This window comes from Rutilus rutilus, assembly GCF_951802725.1.
Source record: "Rutilus rutilus genome assembly, chromosome: 3".
NCBI classification, from domain to species: domain Eukaryota; kingdom Metazoa; phylum Chordata; class Actinopteri; order Cypriniformes; family Leuciscidae; genus Rutilus; species Rutilus rutilus.
The window spans coordinates 49,841,202-49,860,579 of NC_140211.1; the positions used below are offsets into that span (position 1 = coordinate 49,841,202).

The window sequence follows — 19,378 nt, forward strand, 5'->3', positions numbered from 1 at the left end:
TTGTATGAAACGAGAGAGCGAGTCCACAATACGGAATAGCATAATTAAAAAACTGTATACAAAATATTGATTTGACTGAGTTTTAATATTCTATTAGCTCACCAAATGCAAAACTTCCACGAAGAAAAAACGTTCCTAGCAGGCGTATAGTGCTGCTGACTTCTGTAACCCGGATGAGCCTGCGTTATCTGCTTTGAGCGGTTGTTATATGGGAATAACTTACCGCTGGATGGCGCTATTGACCAATCAGAATCAAGTATCCACAGAGCTGTGTAATAAATTAGAAATATACACATCGGTTTGTTGATGAACATAGTCTTGTTATTGCTGATGGTGAGGAATTACAGTTGCAACATCTAATAATGTACCTCAAAGTTAGTAGCGTATCATTGAGAAACGTCCTGCTCATGTCGTCCTTGCGATGAAGGTTCATGTTGAACAACTAGTTCTTCCAATGTTTCATCATCGGACTCGTGCTCGGATTGATGTGGTAAAATCAACGTCATCTTAACTGTCTTTCATTGTGTACAATCCCTGAGCTATGAAGCCTCCAGATGGATCTGAAGTTCAGTTATGGTAATAGGAGTTTAGCTTCCGCCACACGCTGTAAGCGGTAGACCAGTCACAACATGGAATCATGGAAAGATGTGGTGATGTGCACAAACATCAGTAGAAAATAATCCACACTTTCCTAATGTTAGGATCACAAGGAACAACTTGGCACTGCAAAATGTCTGCAAAATGTAATCCTCAGAGGCATCTTGTTTTGTTACTCAAGTAATTCTGTGTTTGCGTCTCTCCTATTTACTACATGAAATTCCTGAAATGGTGGGCAGGGCTAAAGAGGCAATAATGTAGAAGTAGGCATTAATCTTCTTCTGCAGAGGCGGTCTTCCGTCACACTGTGATGTCATACTGAGACAAAGTCATTTAGCTTGGTTTCAATAAAAGCTGTTTTTGTACTAATGAGGAAGTTTTGAGTTCTAAAACTTACAGGAAATTTTTATACTACATAACCTTGTTACGTTATGTTGCTGTTTTGGTTTCATTTTCAAGGACTTTTAGTTTGTTATCATTCAATTTCCTGTTTTTTCCTGATCTCATTTAGTTGTCACGGTAATTAATTGATTAGTGCACACCTGTTTTGTATTGAGTTCTATGTCTTATATATAAGGCCTTTAATTCTTTCAGTTCCTTGTCTTGTGTTATTTGTGTTGCTTCACAGTATTTCGTTTAGTTTATTTCTTGTTTTGGATTTTATTCTTTTGTTTGATTTGATAAAGTTTTTAGATGCCAATACATTCGCTTTGACTCTACCCTCCTCATCTTCATCATAAACGTGACATACCTCTTATATGTCAAAAGATCAAGGGAAATTTGACTTCTCAATTCATGACCCCTTTAAGGCAGCAATGTCCAAGTGTTTTTTACAATTTTCCACTGTGAATATCTTCAGTGAATTATTGTCTTCTCTGTTGCTCTTGTTCTGTGAGAGGAATGTGTACCATAGCATTTGTACCCATGAGGCATCAGTCTGTATGATTAGAAGATAAAGCACCTCCTCACAGTAATCAAATCCTCCACAGAAAACACTCCATGGCGCTCTGGAGATGAATGTATTCGAAGATACTCTCCTCTCAATTATTTAAATATTCCCTGAATATTTAAGTGGATAATGTACCTGTGAGATAAAGAAAGTGAATTTAATAAAACATTTCTACCACAGCTCATCATTGCCGGAGACTGACTAATCTGTCGCCATTTCTGACACAATATTCAAACTTTAGTGAATAAACAAAAATGAAAGGCTGTCAAACCTTGAAGAGCTTATGTGTGTGTGTGGCAGATACCCAGCGTTGTCTGCAGGCGGTGGAGAGGTTACAGTCTCGATTGAAAGAAAAGGGAGCAGATGTTCCTGCTGAGGAGAAGCTGAATCTTCTGAAAGCGGTCCTGCAGAGTCCTCTATTTCACCAGATCCTCGCCCTGCAAAAATCAGTGCAACACCTGAAGGAGCATGTAAGAAAAAACGCACAACACTGGAAAAAACTCCTTTCATTTAGACAAACACCAAAACATTTCAAACAGAGTGATGGATTTTGGATTTGGATTTTTTAAAACCCAACCCAAACCTTAAAATACATATTTGGAAATATAAAACTGATATTTCCTAATGTTGTGCTAAAGCAAAATATATAAAATACAAATATCTTAAAACAAATGTTTTTGTAAACCGTATATAGTGAAGTATGCAAAAAGCAGTATACTGCCTTATGTCTGAGGTCGTTTCAGACATGCTGTCACAGTTAATCTTAGGATTTGTGTCTAAGTTGATTATGCAATGATGTGTTTTGACATTGTCTGCTTTGAATCTTTGCTGCCCTGATCTGAGATGATTGAGATTACATGATTATTCAAATCACAAACAATGCAAACACTGGAAAATATTCACAGCTTAATTAGTCAGGGGGAAAATGCTTTATTAGTTGGGCATATGTTAAGGTTTTTCGAGCTCTGTGTGGACATGGAGAGTTTTGCACTGGCAGCCGTTCTGTCTAAAGTATGCGAGTTATGCTGGGGAGGCTGGAACAGAGGAATGGAGATTATCAAATCCCCACCGGCATTCCCTCTCGCTCAGTTCAGTCACATACTTCTGAACCGCAGTGCGTAACATTGTTAACAGCCTGTGTGGAAAAAGAAAACCATAACAAAATCTAATGTCAGTCTAAAAGTAAGACTCTTAGAATAGAGCTGGTTACCCTTGTGGAAAAGAAGTGTGCTTATTTGTATTAAACGTGACCTTGTAGTGTACTTCAAATCTTAAAAGTATATATATTTTTTTTTAACTGTACATGCATTAATACAATATTAGTGAAAAAAGGGCACTTAAGTGCACTTAAAGAGAGTACAGTTTCTTAACACACTTAAGTAGACTTTAAAAAGTCTACTTAAGCCTAAAATGTATATTAATATCACTCTTAGTAAGGATAGTATGATCACTGTATTTTAAGTACGTAAATAAATGAATTTGTAGTATACTTAGCATAAAAATAAATGCATTTCAAATACATTTTGGTACGTTTATTTTTCAATAGGGACATTTTAAATGATTGTTTTAATAACTTTTTGTTGTGCTGACTAACATACTTAAGTACATGTAATATAATTGATTATAAGTTTATTTGATATTACATTTTAAGTTAATAATTTAAATGATTGTCAGTACATTCGGCCATACCACATTTCAAAGACAACAGAATTATGAAATTGCATTTAAAGATGTACTTAAATCCAATTTAAAGTGGGTAAAAAAAAAAAAACATTCATAAGTTCAGGTAATTGGATTTAATATAGATTTAAACTATAATACATTTTCGTTAAATTGTAAATAACATGCAGTGTTATGTCTCTGAAACCATTACATTCAATATGCACTCAAGTATATTGGTTTAAAGTGTATTCTTTATGCAATAAATACTTTTTTTTAAAGTATGCTAAAGTGTACCTAATATTTAACAAGGGATACACACACAAAGAAGAAGATTTTTACATTTTCAAAAGAAAAGTGGTAGCCAGGGTGTTGCTATGCAGTTGCTTTGCTATGGTGTTTGGGAGGGAAATTTGTTACTTAGGCAAAAGTAAACACAATAAAGCAAACACCTTTAATAACCTGAGACTAATTAATTTTGGTCTGTTGGTGTCTCTCCACACTAAACTGCAGCCGTGTTTATGCCAACTGGTGAGTATGGCTTTGTCTGTGTTGCTATGGTTACCACAAAGCAGGAACGACCAAGAGAGAGACATGAGTTCATGTGTGAAGTGGAGCAGAAGTAATTTCTGAAATGTGGACGAGCCAAACTAGAGACCTAATCCTCTTACACAGGAAGACTAACAAATACACGCTCTCTCAGAGCTGACATAGTTTGGTGTGCGTTCAAAGCTTGTGCACGATCAGCAACCGAGCCGAGACTCTACAGCGCTTAATCTGAAGGGCCTCTGGGAGACGTTTATGTACATTAATGTTTACTGCAGCATGCTGAAGTGGGCCCATTTATGCATAGAAGAGCTGTATAAAACCTGCCAAAAGTGTCACCGTGACTTTCGACATAGTTTGTTAAAGGAACTGTTTACCTAATTAAATTTCTGTCATCGTTTTTTCTATGACTTTCTTTCTTTTGCGCAAAATAACAGAAGATAACATTGGAATCCAAAAAAACATTAAACCCTATTTCCTTGTGAAAAATAAGTTTATTTTATTGTATTCAATGTACACTTGTAGTGTAATTCAAATCTTAAAAACATATATATATTTTTTTAAACTGCACTTGCAGATAACATAATAAAAATAAAAAAAGCCACTGAAGTGTACTTAAAGGGACAGTTAACCCAAAAATGACAATTCTGTCATCATTTACTTGCCCTCAAATATATATATTTTTTTGAACAATGTCGGTAACCAAACAGTTGATGGACCCCACTGACTTCCATAGTATTTTTTTTCTCCATACTATGGAAGCCAATGGGGCCCATCAACTGTTTGGTTACCCATATTCTTCAAAATATCTTCTTTTTTGCTTTTTTTTTTAAAGTTTTACATTAAAGTACATTTTAAATCATGTTTTAATAATCTAGCTTGCTTTAAGACAGTACACTTATTTTGATGTGCTCACACTAAAGCACATGTAAAGCACTTTATTATAATTTAAAATGTAGTGTGTTCTATTCTATATTTCATTTAAAGTTAATATATGTTCAATAAAATTTGTATTAAATTATATTTTATTTGACCATAAATGCTTGTCAGTACATTCAGCAGAACACTTTAACCATATTTCAAGTAATTATGGATAATACATATAAAGATATCAAGCTCCGCGTTAGTTCTGGCAGGTCATGTCAGTCAAGCTCGGATCAGATGATCCTCAGCTGATCCACGTCTGTATAGGAATACGACGCCTAGCACAGCATCCTATATTAAAGCCCATTCAGTATTATCAGCAGCTTTATCACGTTGCTCAGGAGCAACCCCTAGCTTCTCCTCTCGTACACTCAGGACTTGGCCTTCTGATATTCCTCTTCGAATCAGACTCATTCTTCTTGAATTATGTTGTACATTAAATTATTGAAAATGAATGATATCTGTAATACATTTATGTTGGTTCTGTTCTGTTTACCCTAAGGGAGTCATCGCAGCTCTTCTTTCTCTTATCCATGCTAGGCTGCATGGATGGAAAGGGAGTTCTTGCCCAGAACAGAACCATACCACCAATCCAAACTGTAGGCTAACTGTCAATCTCTAAAATTCAGTTAATTGCATTCGATGTACAACTTAAACTAAAATACGTTTTAATTTAATTGCAATTAACAAGCAATTACATTCAGTTCACACTTAAGCATATTCTTTTATTATAATCTTTGTCTATTTTATTTCCATAATATGTACAATTATTAGAAGTATGCTAAAATATACTTCTTTTTCACAAGGCATTGACTTTCATTGTATGACAAAAACAATTTCAGAACAATTTCTTTTATAAATCGGTAACTTGCGATGTGGAAAAGACACACAGACACAGATATAACAGCAAGGACAGAGTTGTAAATCACTAGAGTGCAGATCTGTGAAACCAAGATGGAAAGACAATGGTTTATTAAGCAATTAATTTCAAACAAACAACAAATGTTTTAAGGAAATGACTTCACACATTGTGATGTGAGGTGCATGCTATTTTTCTCACAGAGAGATGCTTTTTTGGGGCACATTTTGTCTGGGTAATTGATATGAAATGGTTTGTACTTCATCAGGAATGTGCGCTCGAGTCGGGGAGGGAAATAAAAAGTTAATTAAGCAGCTCCTGAATGTAATGAAAAACATGTGTGCACAGATGGCTGGGAGGACAAATTATCACCAGAAATTATCAAAACAAATGAGTTTTCCATGCTCTTTCAGAGCTATTTATATTTTTAGATGCTCGGTGAAAGAAGTAAAGCTAAATACTTGGAACACACAAATGAGGAGTAATTTACACTTCCACTGTTTTTCTGTTAATCTTTCTCTTGTAGACTCCATATATTAACTCTGATCTCAAGAGCAACCATGAAGGTTTCTCAGCGCAACTCAATGGACAGCCTTCATCTGAAGAGTACAAACACATCATCCGTTCCATGGCTCAGGTAACACATATATTGGTTTTTATTTCTATAGAGCATTTCAAACTCTCATTTCGCATTGATATAAGAGATATAGGATATGCGAGCCAAATCTATTTATAATCTATTTATTTTGAAGTTGTGTCCTCAGTAAATAAAGCAATAAGAGACCACACAATTAGTCATTTACTTTCTGAGAACATACAAACAGTGTGATTATATGGGTGTGATGTTGTGTGTGTAGGGTCGGTACGTGACTAACATCGACCTACAGAAGCCGGTATCAGGCGGTTTGGGCTTCAGTGTTGTTGGATTGTGTAGTGAGAACCGCGGAGAACTCGGCATCTTCATTCAGGAGATTCAGGCTGGAAGTGTGGCATACAGGTCAGAATATGTACACACACTCACACATCCTGTCAGATCATCAGTGATTTGTGCACGCAACAGTTCTTGTTCGTTCACATTTTAAAAATAAAGATTACTCCTATTTTGAAGATCTGCTGCAATTTTCATTTCTTCCCTCCTAATCACAAATGTGTCACCAGTTCATATCATGTCAGCATTTTCCAGCCAAAAGTCACTGCAAAAGCTAGTTTGCTGACATGTTAGTGCTTTTTAGCAATTTGGTGTGTCTTTGTGAGAAGAAATTTCTGCCTGCTCAATATGTGTCAGATAGAAAACACATTATACTACAAAAACAGTGTTAGATAATTATTCTTAGGTCAGTGATTAGGTCACCATTCACATTGTCATTTATTGTCATTAAGAACACTTTTAAAAAGAGTAGCTATTATGGAAATAATATACTATAAAAGAACATACTTGAGAATGAACTGAATGTAATGTTTTCAGAGACATTTCTGCATGTTAATTTTACTTGTGCTTTAGAATGTTAGTCAACACATCAAAATAAGTGTACTGTTATATTGTACTGTATATAATTTGCGGGTGTCAGGGAGCCACTATCAATATGCGGGGAATTGAAATTGCAGTAATACTTTACAATAAGGTCTCATTTGTTAACATTAGTTACTATATTAACTAACATTGTCTAAAAAAATGTGCAGTATATTTGTTACAGTGTTTATTAATCTTTGTTAACATTAGTTAATAAAAATACAACTGCTTATTATTTGTTCATGTTAGTTCACAGTGCATTAACTAGTGCATTGTTAACAAATACAATTTTTGATTTGAACAATGTATTAGTAAATGTTGACATTTACATTAAATAAGATTTTTAAATGCTGAAGAATTATTGTTCATTGTAGCATTCATTGTCTACATAACGACGTGGTTTTTATTTCTGTAAAAAAGCAAAATGACTGTGGGGGCGATGCCTTGGGTGGGAAGTGATTTAATCAGTGAATGGCCGAACACTGTGTAACACCGTACCACTATATAACACAGACTACCGTGGCCAGCTAAATCATTCTTCTTTAAAGCACAGCAAAAGACTATTTTTGTCTTGACAACACTCTGAAAGATTGGCATGGTAATGGATATGGCAATGTTAATGCATTTGCATTGCATCAATTTTTTTATAAAAAATGTAAAACAAAATTATTTATTTTTTTATAAATTACATGCACTGCATTAGATTAAACTGAGAAGGGTCATAGCACTTGCATATTGTCGTCCTACTGTTAGTTTAACTGCTTCTATTGTTCTCATTTGTAAGTCGCTTTGGATAAAAGCGTCTGCTAAATGAATACATGTAAATGTAAATTTGGTCTTGTCAGAAAAGATTGTTGCTGCTGTAGAGCAAGTACAGAGACTTGCTACTGCCAATACATTACAGAAATGCTGCTGTGAGCAAGTAAGACATGCTGCTGCTGCTGCACATGTAACATACATGAAATAACCCCCGTAGAAGATCTATACAGGTGGAGCTGGGGAATGTGGAGGGTTTCTGAAAGTGCGCTGCAGACTGCTAACAGCAAACAATGCCAAGTATTTGAAGGTTGAGCAGCAAGCTCATTGGCTTTTGATGCCCCAGCAACCAATCAGCTGCGCTATGTAGATAACAATGTGATCGCTAACAAATTGAATTAAGGACCTATCAGCCTGCGACATCTTGAGTTTCATGACAGAACTTTATATTAAAACAATAAAAATTTACTTTAAAGTAAAAAAAATTAATTGGACATTATTACAAAGTGCACTTTTTTCATTATTATTTTATTATCTGCAAAAAAGATATACTTTTAAAGTGTCATGAAACCCCCCTGTTTTAGCACTGGTCATTTACACCTGAGATTTGAAAAAAGACAAAAAAAATGGGTGTGTAAAGCTGTGGAAAAGTGAGAGTGTAGAGGGTGGGAAGAGGGGACACAACAACCAATAAAACACAGGCCTGCAACACAGTCATTATACAGACAAATAAATGTTAAAATATGAGCGGAGAAAAATACAAACAACAACAGAATTGGGGGGGCAACTTGATGTTTTAAAAAATATATATAACCCCATGACAACAAACTCATAATAATATTATCATTAGAGACGACTAACAACTATCATGAACAAGTAATAACAAGTAATCTAATAAATTATTATTAGAAAGATCAACAAATCAGCATTATAACTTTGCAGAGCTATTGGTCTACATGAAAAATTAGGAAGATGGCCTATAATAATATTTTATGTTTACGAGCACAACCATCTCTGAACAATTGAAGCACATCAGTTTAACACAGATGGAATAAAGGCATAGTTACTTTTTTTGCCTGCATCATTATCTTCTATCAGAATACATCTGTATCAGTGTCTTTATTTGCACATATGTATTTCATTTGAATAAGACATGATGAAATATGTGCGCATACACTGCTGGTTCATGTTTGGAACACTAAAGTATATGAAATATGTCCATGAAATACCCTTGCTCCGTACAAGTACACATTCAGTACAATTAAGCATGCTTCTTTTTCACAAGGGATTAGTTGACTTACAGGAATGTTGGATTTAAAGGTATAGTACCCCCCAAAATCCTGTCATCATGGACTCACCCCTTATGTTGTTCTAAACTCATTTTCTTTTTGAGGAGCACAAAAGATTTTTAAAGAATACAGTTATACAGTAACAGTCAATGTGTTACAAAAGTTTCCAAAAAGGAGATAAGTAGTGTAAAATGAATCCATACAGCTTCGGGGGTTTATTCAAGACTTGATGTCACATGACGCACAAAAACCAGTGAGGTTTGATGTTACAAAGTGATCGAATTTCTTTACTTTTACACTAGTGTTAGTGTTATGTCCTTATTTAAGCTTGAAACTTTCACATTCTGTGCTCTGTAGTGATGGTGAGATTTGGTTGTTAAGCGTATGTTCTCTACTTTACCCTAGCGATGGAAAACTGAAGGAGGGAGATCAGATATTGGCAATTAATTGTCAGCCATTGGATCAGAGCGTCAGTCATCAGCAGGCCATCGTGCTTCTTCAGCGAGCATCAGACTGTGTGAACCTCACTGTTGCCCGTGGGCCCGTACCACAGCTTTCCAGCCCAGTCGTGTCCAGGACCCCCAGTGCTGCTAGCACACTTTCAGCACACTCCAGTGCGGTGAGACTAACACACACACATACATAAATAAACCTCACTCCTGGTTTCTTAGGAGTGTTAGTTTCAGAACCTGATGCATTTTTCCCTGTAACTTGGTTCATTTAGGAATATGAACACATATGAAGCTCGAATCCGTGCCTAAAAAATCGGTACAAGATTGCCTGAACAAGGTGGTTTCGGCCAGATTGAAAATGAACTCTGGAGTGGTTTGCTTGTGGTGAGAAAGCAATCCGACCCTGTGGACCAATAAACTAAGCTGTATCATAATTTATAATAGGAAATTGATAGCAGCGTATTACTCTATTCAAGGGAAATATACTACTTTTTTTGGAAGGTTACACCACTTGAATGACAAAAAAAATTGTTGAAAGTGATATTAAAGTTCTATTTCATGTCTGCCAAGTTCCAACTGCCAAGCGACAGCTAAGCATGTGAATATTCCTGCTGCGCATAGTGGGAAGGGAGACATACATAATAGAGATGTGACAGCCCCTTTTTTAAAAGGATACGACCCCCTACTGCTTTCCTTTTGGGATTGCAGATTATGTAGTGTGTTTGAGCTTCAAGTTATCAACATCTGTGAACTGGACAAAGCACTCAAAGTTGATAATAGTTAAAAAACAGAAATAGTTGGTATATAAACATTTTCTAAATCTTGAGATTTGTGGTGGCTCACCCAGCACAGTGTTTATGCCTTCTTAAGATGAATCTCTTGTATTCCTCTTTTGTAAGTCGCTTTAGATAAAAGGATCTGTCTTTGGATAAAAGCACGTCTTTCCAAAAAACATTTTAGTAGACAAAAACTTTAATGTCTTAGTTAACTTAATGTCACCTGTTTCCTGGGCGGTAGCACAAATATGTTTTACTATCGATTCCGCTCATTCTGAAAAATTTTATACGAAATTGACAATACACTTTGCTAATTGACTATTGGGGCAGGGTCTACTCTATGGTGTAAATGTTGCAATTCAGAATACATTAAATAGCACCATCAACTAGTGTGGAGCACGGGGATCACTACTTGCAAAACAACGGCTGTCACATTGAGTGACAGAGGTGATCTCTGGTGCCTATGTGATACTTGATAGTCCACAATCATGTCCACTGGTGTGTCATTCCATCAGGAGTGTAACTGTGTCACAAGCCACTCCTAAAGGAGTCTCTGTCACAGACGTCTTTGCAGCAGCAATGTGGTCATCTGCCTTGATGTGGGTGAGTTGCTTCCAGGACACTATCGATATTGGTGATCCACTGATTTAGTCAATCAGGAATCAGGAATTAGAACTTGAGTTACAAATACAACAGTAACGATGTCAAATGACTAGCAGTTAATGTTCACTTGAACAACTAGCATTATTCATTAGAAGTTTTCCAAAGAGGGGGAACGGGGGCGTTCTGTTATAGGGGTTGCTGCATCACATATATTTTGTTGGTATTGTATTTTAATCCCCGTTACGTGAGGCAGTAACATCCACATTTTTTGTGGCACTCTTGTGGTCATCATGTGTCAATGATAGAATCGCTGTTACGTTCTTATCTCATATTTTTTGGAAACAAATGAAACTGGTATGAATACAAAAATTATGAATTTGCCACATGCGTCATTTGTTTATCATCAAGATGGGCAACATTATTTGTCTTTGACAATCTTGCGTGTTCATTTATCTCTTTTTGTGTTTTTAGACCCATTGGACTCACGTGGAGACAATTGAGCTGGTGAACGATGGAACTGGTTTGGGCTTTGGGATTGTTGGCGGTAAAACCACAGGTGTTATCGTCAAAACCATCCTACCTGGAGGCATCGCTGAACAGGTAAACAATCAGATCCATGTTTTGTTTTGTTTTTCTCTGCTCCTGGGTGACTTTCTCAGTTCATGTTGACTTTATGCATTATTTCAACCTGGGGTGTTTTTGTCTGTCTGTTCCTCTTAATAATTATGTCTCTTTCTCTGACCTTATATCCTCTCCTCTCCTCAACCTTAAACTTTTTGCTTTCTTTTCAAGCAATTAAGGAACATTAAGGAAAGACATGTAAAAAACAAAACTTAAGTCAACATTATGACATAAATTAAATAATTGTCTAATAACCCTGTGAGGATTCTTGTTAATTTAACCCAAGAACGAAAAGAGTGAAGGTTGTCATAAAATCTGTTTATGAAAAATAAACAAGTTCACTGTCTTTCTCATTGCTTCTAGGATGGTCGCTTACGAAGTGGGGATCACGTTTTGCGAATCGGTGATACAGATTTGTTTGGTCTAAGCAGTGAGCAGGTTGCTCAAGTTTTGAAACAATGTGGCAACCGAGTTCGACTCCTCATCAGTCGTGGGACGGCAGATGATGCTCCGCCCGCTCCTGTCTCCTTGCCAACTGTCACTGAGCAACAGGTACAGCGCCGTTCATATACAGATCAGTCTGATCAACATGTAAAACACTGAGCTGTTTGTTTAAGTGTGGTAACTGACTCACCTAGAGGTATATGTTATTGCTCAGTGGTTGCTCTTTCATGACTCACGAGACTTACTCAGAAGTGCTCACTTATGTCATTAGAAGAAATTGAAACAAATAGAACAACTGACATTCTGTACAGTGAGAACATAAGAGAATATCAGTGTGGATAGTACAACTCAGATACTTTGGTCTTGGATGAATTTACGAAATATTGCATGTGTTTCTTATTTTTTCCTTTATCTAATAATGCAAAATAGTTCAAAATTATAATTGGTAATAAAATGTATCGAATTTAAATTAAGAGGTTTCTTTTTCATTCTGGTCTCACTGCAATGTTTTTTGCTTTCAGGGTTTTGAGGAAGAGGAACAGGGCGCTTTTGACGTTAGCTTAACGAAGAATGCTCAGGGATTGGGCATCACCATTGCTGGATATGTTGGGGACAAAACCTCAGGTGACCTTTAAATCATACACCAAATTATATTACCAAACAGAACTGAAGTGCATACTGAACAAACTGATGAATATTGTATTTAGTAGGCACTGTAACTATTGCTCTTGCCCAGATCCTAAGTCTTAAACTTCAGCTTGTAAGTGTTTGGGCTATGGACGTGAATGATACCTTGAATGTGGCTTGTTAAATATTCATTTAGTGTTATGATTTGCTGTATATAGATGTGACAGTCCCTTGTGTAAAATAAGTACTCTTTAGCTCATTGGTTCCCAAACTTTTTTCTGCCAGGCCCCCCCTTTTGTAGAGAAAAATATTTTCATGCACGCACTTAATGACTCTCAAACATGACCTTGCTTGCAAAATCCTATAGGATTTACTTGAAACATTTAAATTAATACAGTACTACAAGTACAGTACTACTTCTCAACATCAACAAGCTTCTCTTTGTGTTCGTGATGTGAATTCTCGAAGTGGCGTTAGTTCAGCTTCATACTGTCAGAAGCTAATATTTTGAGGCGCGCAACACACCGTGACCTCTCTTCATTATCCACCATTGTACTGGTGAATCCGTGGGCGAGATATGCCTCAGCATATTTTCTTGTCTTGAGGCTATCTACGCTGGATGCGACAAAGCGAACGTTGCAAATCCATTTGTCCTTTTTGTCAGCACTGGAGTGCATCAGAAACAGAAAGGGGCATCAGTTTACTGTTGGGGATTTGTCATGTCACGCCGCATCAAGTGTAGACAGCATCACTGATTATAATGGGTTATATTAGCTTTTGTCGCATCGCGCTGCTTGTGTCTGGTGTGGACACATTGTTTTGGTAGTTGTAACGTTTGAGGTAGATTCATCTTCTGCTTTACTTTTACCTGGCACTGGCAGTCCTAACACATACTTGTCCATGCTTAGTGCAGAATCATGCATCATTTATTTATATTTTTACAAGGCACTCCTCAGTATGGGAATCACTGTTTTAGCTTACAGTTTATTTAGCAAATGAATACTTAAAGGGATAGTTCACTTTGAAATAAAATTTTGGTATGTTTTAGCTTACCTCAAGGGCATCCAAGATGTAGGTGTCTTTTTTTCCGCAGTAGTTTCAATTTTGTTATTTTTAGGTCAAACCGTTCTTGTCTGTCAGTCATATAATGCAGGTCTACGGTCACTGTCTCAAAGAGCATGCACAAAGTCCAAATTAAAACAATTCCCCATCGTAAGTACACATTGATGGCCTAAGACACGAAACGAGCGGTTTGTGTGAGAAAACAAACAGTATTTATATCGTTGTTAGCTCTTGAACACAGCCGCGTCCAAATGATCTGAGGGCGCGGGCGGGTATAGATATACACACTAGATGTCACCTTGGCTACGGATTCGTTCCAATGAACTGCAGTAGCGAAGGCGACATCTATGTATATATCAATACCCGCCAGCGAGCGGGTATAGATATATACACTAGATGTCGCTTGGCTACGGTTTCGTTCCAATGAACTGCAGTAGCTAAGGCGACGTCTAGTGTATATATATCTATACCCGCCCGCGCCCTCAGATCATTTGGACGCGGCTGTGTTCAAGAGCTAACAACGATATAAATACTGTTCGTTTTCTCACACAAACCGCTCGTTTCATGTCTTAGGCCATCAATGTGTACTTACGATGGGGAATTGTTTAATTTGGACGATGGGGAATTGTTTTAATTTGGACTTTGTGCATGCTCTTTGAGACAGTGACCGTAGACCTGCATTATATGACTGACAGACAAGAACGGTTTGACCTAAAAATATCAAAATTGAAACTACTGCGGAAAAAAAGACACCTACATCTTGGATGCCCTTGAGGTAAGCTAAAACATACCAAAATTTATTTTCAAAGTGAACTATCCCTTTAATACCGAATTAATAAACTTTAAAAGAACATACTTAAGTGTAAACTAGAGTTGTCAAAAGTACCGACTTCTGTACCAGGTCTGTACTGAAATGTAAAAAATGTGACGATACCAGCATTTCCCTCTTGCATTTTGAGCGCTGTTGAACGGATTCTTAAACACCTCTGATTGGCCATTGTGTTTACGTGCTCAACATATACAATATGTCTCTGATTGGCCATTGTGTTGACGCGCTCAACTTATATGTCTGTGATTGGCTACAATGATCAACAATGACATCTTTGACGCTCTTCATCGAGCGCTTACACAGATACACACGGGAGTTGTACCTGTGTAAGCAACGCAGTGGTCTCCTGTGTATATCTATGTAAGTGCTCGGTGAAGAGCGTCAAAGATGTTATTGTTGATCATTGTATCCAATCACAGACATATACATGTACTGTATGTTGAGCGCGTCCACACAATGGCCAACCAGAGACGTATATATTGAGCGTGTCAACACAATGGCCAATCAGAGGTGTTTAAGAATCCGTTCAACAGCCTTCAAAATGCTAGAGGGAAATGCTGGTATCGTCACATTTTTTTATTTCAGTACCGACTTGGTACCGAAGTCGGTACTTCTTGACAACTCTACTGTAAACTGAATGTATTGTTCTTGGGCGTACTTTAATATAATTTCTATTAGTGGTCGACTGATATATCGCCAAGGCATTCTGGGAATTTTTTTCTTTTTGGCTGATGTGTTGGAAGTGGGACTTTTATTTTGACAGCACTAAAAAAAAACACAGCGTGCCCATTCTTTATCTTCATTAGATTATTTTCTCTGTTTAACAGTCCTATCTAATACGTTATTACTAATACGTTATAACTGTAAAACAAAGAAAGTGAATGGTATATGAAAAAGTATTATAGTTTTTGCTTTTATATTAGTAAAAATAAATATTATATAGTATATTAAAAGCTCTTATATTGCTTTTATAAGATTTGAAGGACACTACAAGTCAGTTGCCCATATAAGCTTCGAATGCTCTGCATACCCAGGCCATTTGAGAGAATGAGTTTGTGGACTCGCTAATGGATTAAAAATATAAATTACTATAAATTCCTTGTAATTTAAGGTGTAACATAAAGCTTACATAATAAAATGTTGGTAATGTAACTGTCTGTCATTTATTTATTTGCCAAACGACTGTAATTTTCTTTAAATCTGTGCCAGTTACAGTGGGTTTCGGGTAAGCGGATCCATAACAGCTTCGGTGCCTATGCTTTGTTGTTTTGCATCGTTATGGAAACGTGCAGATTAAGGGATGGTAATATAATAATAAGATCCCCTTCCTACGTCAGAACGGGAGTGAAATCTGATCAGCTTATTTTTTGACATGCTTGCAGAGAAAGGCTTACCAAAACAAAGTTACCAGGTTGTCACTTTTCACGTTTTCTGGGTTGGTAGATGCACCGGGGACCGTTTATAGCAGATTTTAATGATATGTCCCCTTTAAATCTCATCTTATTTTTTAAGAATACTTTTACTTTATGTATTATACTTTACTTTAATTTACTAAATATCTTCATGGAACATGATCTTTACTTAATATCCTAATGATTTTTGGCTTAAAAGAAGAATCAATAATTTTGACCCATACAATGTATTGTTGGCTATTACCACAAATATATAGCCTGGAAATCCAGACCTAAATCTGAAAGATTAATGGTCTGGCATCGACTAATGAAAATCGGCCAGCTCAAGGGGCGGCACCAAGCATGCATTTGAAAATCTCACTGCACGTAATTGGATAACATTGCGACCAATCACAACAAGTTATCGCTTAGCTACTAGCGGAGCTAACTGGTAGATTAGACTCTTACCGTATCCGGTCGGCAAAACAGCAAAAACGCCCTTCTTGCAAAGGAACGATTCGAGCGCTGTCTTCTGTTCCTCTTTTAGAGAAAAATCCAAGTCTAACTCATTGTAGCGGCCAAAGCCGTTTCAAACAACTGGTGTTCATCCATAGCCATCTTGCAATGTTTACTAATGACTTAGACGTCACAGCGATGTTGTCATCTGTTTAGCTCGCCTCTGGCCCGCCTATATCAGATAACCCGATGTGAATGGTGCAGCTCGGATACAAGGGCATATTTAATGGGCATCATTACTCGACGCTAGAGTAACTCGCTAAGCAAATTCAACTTGTGCTCTCGCGAGAACTCTGGATTTCCAGGGTAACAAATATACCCATGTGACATGTGACCATATGTGATCCAGGGTCACATATTTATTTTAATTAGTATTTTACTATTTGTTATATTATACTATAAGTTAGAGCTGCACAATTAATCAATAAAAGATTGCAATCTTGATTCAAACACTGACACAATCGTATTCCTAAATATCAGCGATTCGGCTGTCTATTAAAACTTTCTTTGACAAGTACGATCACAGCAAACATTCAGATCTGCTTTGGCGCTGCTGCTGACCAAGAGAGAGCAGTTGTCATGTATAGGTATGAAACAACTTCACAAGCAGTCTTTTCATCCACACAGTGTCGTTATTTCTGTATTACAAACATTCAAATTATCACAGAAAATTATACAAGTTTATAGTTCAGATCTAAATAATACGGCAGCAGTGAATAAAAAAACAGTAAAACACCTTTCGAAAGTAACTTGACTTCAAATAAAGATTGTTTCGATTGCATTGTTACACCTGTAGGTGGTGACAAGTAGGGGTGTAACGATACACGTATTCGTATTGAACGGTTCGTTGGACCATTTTTCCTGCCGACCAAAATTACGTTATTTCAAATGTAGGTGCGTGGCAAGCGCGCTCATAATGTAAGAGACGCTGGCGCGACCACAACATTGCCCAACATCAAATGACAAACGTAATGAAAGCGGAACTTAGCTACTCCTTATTTTGTGCGTCATCAGTTTGGACTAATGCAGCGAGAGACGATCTTGATCAAGCGACTCTGTTACTACACAGCGCTAAGAGATCCAGTAGCCTACAGAACGCATTTGAATTCGCCACTGAAGTAATAACATGAGAAGCATTCACATTTCTCCGTTAACGGATCAAACAGCGCTGACGTGGAAACCAGGAAGAAACATTGTGCTTTCGAGTAACGTCGGTTTTATTTCGACATTAAGAATAAAATTGCTGCCCTCAAAGGTTAATCTGAAATAAAATAGCCTACAATATTAAATTTCTGTATCGAAAACGTACCGAACCGTGACACCAGTGTATCGTATCGAACCGAACCGTGAATTTTGTGAACCATTACACCCCTAGTGACAAGTGAAGGTTTTGTCATTGAATCATTCATTCAAGAGATTCGTTCAAAAACACTGCATGCGTCTCATTTCAAAGGCACTCAGCATACCCATTTAAAGAAGTCACCTCTCGCCACTGCTACCAGTGCACATTCAAAACAATTATGCACCCTTCTTTTTCATAATGGGTTTCATTCAGGTTTAACTTTCAGTGTAAGTTACATGTGATATTTTGTGTTTCCCACTCTATTAAAAAGAGATTTTATTATGTAAAGCCTGCATGTGCAGAAAATATCACTCCTGACTCCTGATTTCAAGTATTGTAACGTTTCTGTCCCTAACAGTGACAGGCTTGATATTTACTGTTTCTCTTTCTTACTCTGGGCAAATTTCAGCTCCAAAGCGTATTCTCATTCTAGCGTGCTTCATTTTAGGCAGCGTTTAACCTTTGCTGGCTGTAATTTCCTGTTGCAGAGCCCTCTGGGATATTTGTGAAGAGCATTTCGAGGGACAGCGCGGTGGAGCAAGATGGGCGAATTCATGTTGGAGATCAGATCATAGCTGTGAGTTATTTATTTCCAACCGAATGTGTCATATAAAACTCTTGTATACACATGTTTTGTGTTGGAGCGCTTATCAACGTCAAAAGGTTTTAATCCTTACAGGTGAAAGTGCTTTTGTGTGTTATTGTGTGTGTGTGTGTGTGTGTGAATGTGTGCTTGGGTGTATATGCATTGGGGTGTTCGAAATAGCGGTTTGAGATATTTTATTCAAGTCATTAATCATTTGCATAAAGTTAAACTTTTCTGATTTATTGAAAATGAATTAATTCCCATCAGTTTGTTAATGAAAATCCCTCCCATATATATTGATCTGTGTGACTTGAACTGTCAAGGGTCGTAAATTATCTCAACATGAGATTGAAATGTATTAAAGTCTAATCTTGTGTGTGTGTGTGTGTGTGTGCAGGTAGATGGTGTGAATATCCAGGATTACACCAACCAGCAGGCTGTGGAGATTCTGAGACACACTGGTCAGACAGTAAACCTGAAACTCGTCCGACGCGGCTTTAAACCAGAGGACGCATGCCCATCAATCATACCTGTCACTGTGGAGACTACTCCCAGCGCATCAAGAAATTCATCAATGGAGCGAACAAATACCAAGCACGGTACCACATGCCCAAAAACTGAGTGTTTGAATTAAGCTGCTTACATGGGTCGTTCACATCTGTTTAAACACTCCACAAATGCAGTTTTCTTTCCTTGGAGCAGGACATTGGCCTTTTTTAAGTAGCTAATATTAAGGTTGCACAATTAAAGTGAAATAAAATCTACACCACAATATGGCTTCGTGCAAAAGGGTGCAATTTAATTAAATTAATATATAGTCTGTATGAGGTGTGTGCTTTAAAGGGGACCTATTATGCAAAATTCATTTTTATAAGGTGTTTGAACACCGATGTGTGTCTACAGTGTGTGTAAACAGTTTTTTTTTAGAATCTCCATAAATAATTAACAATCTCTCCAAACTCGTGGTTTCAGATTACCCCCTACTACGTAAGAGTAGGGAAGCCCTGCCCATGATCGGTGACAGTCTGCCCTATTAGTGT

The 19,378-nt window shown here is 37.1% G+C and overlaps 1 protein-coding gene across 11 annotated transcripts in view; it reads left to right on the top strand.

Moving 5' to 3' along the window:
• mpdz (multiple PDZ domain crumbs cell polarity complex component) overlaps positions 1-19,378 on the top strand; it is a 110,871-nt gene that overhangs the window by 24,419 nt on the left and 67,074 nt on the right. For all 11 annotated transcript variants that reach the window (XM_084406017.1, XM_084406019.1, XM_084406011.1 and 8 more), the window contains exons 3-11: positions 1,847-2,016; positions 6,061-6,171; positions 6,392-6,531; positions 9,495-9,708; positions 11,392-11,520; positions 11,905-12,093; positions 12,507-12,609; positions 18,241-18,329; positions 18,736-18,937. In XM_084406017.1, coding sequence (XP_084262143.1) covers positions 1,847-2,016; positions 6,061-6,171; positions 6,392-6,531; positions 9,495-9,708; positions 11,392-11,520; positions 11,905-12,093; positions 12,507-12,609; positions 18,241-18,329; positions 18,736-18,937 — 1,347 coding nt within the window. The remainder of the gene's footprint in view (positions 1-1,846; positions 2,017-6,060; positions 6,172-6,391; positions 6,532-9,494; positions 9,709-11,391; positions 11,521-11,904; positions 12,094-12,506; positions 12,610-18,240; positions 18,330-18,735; positions 18,938-19,378) is intronic.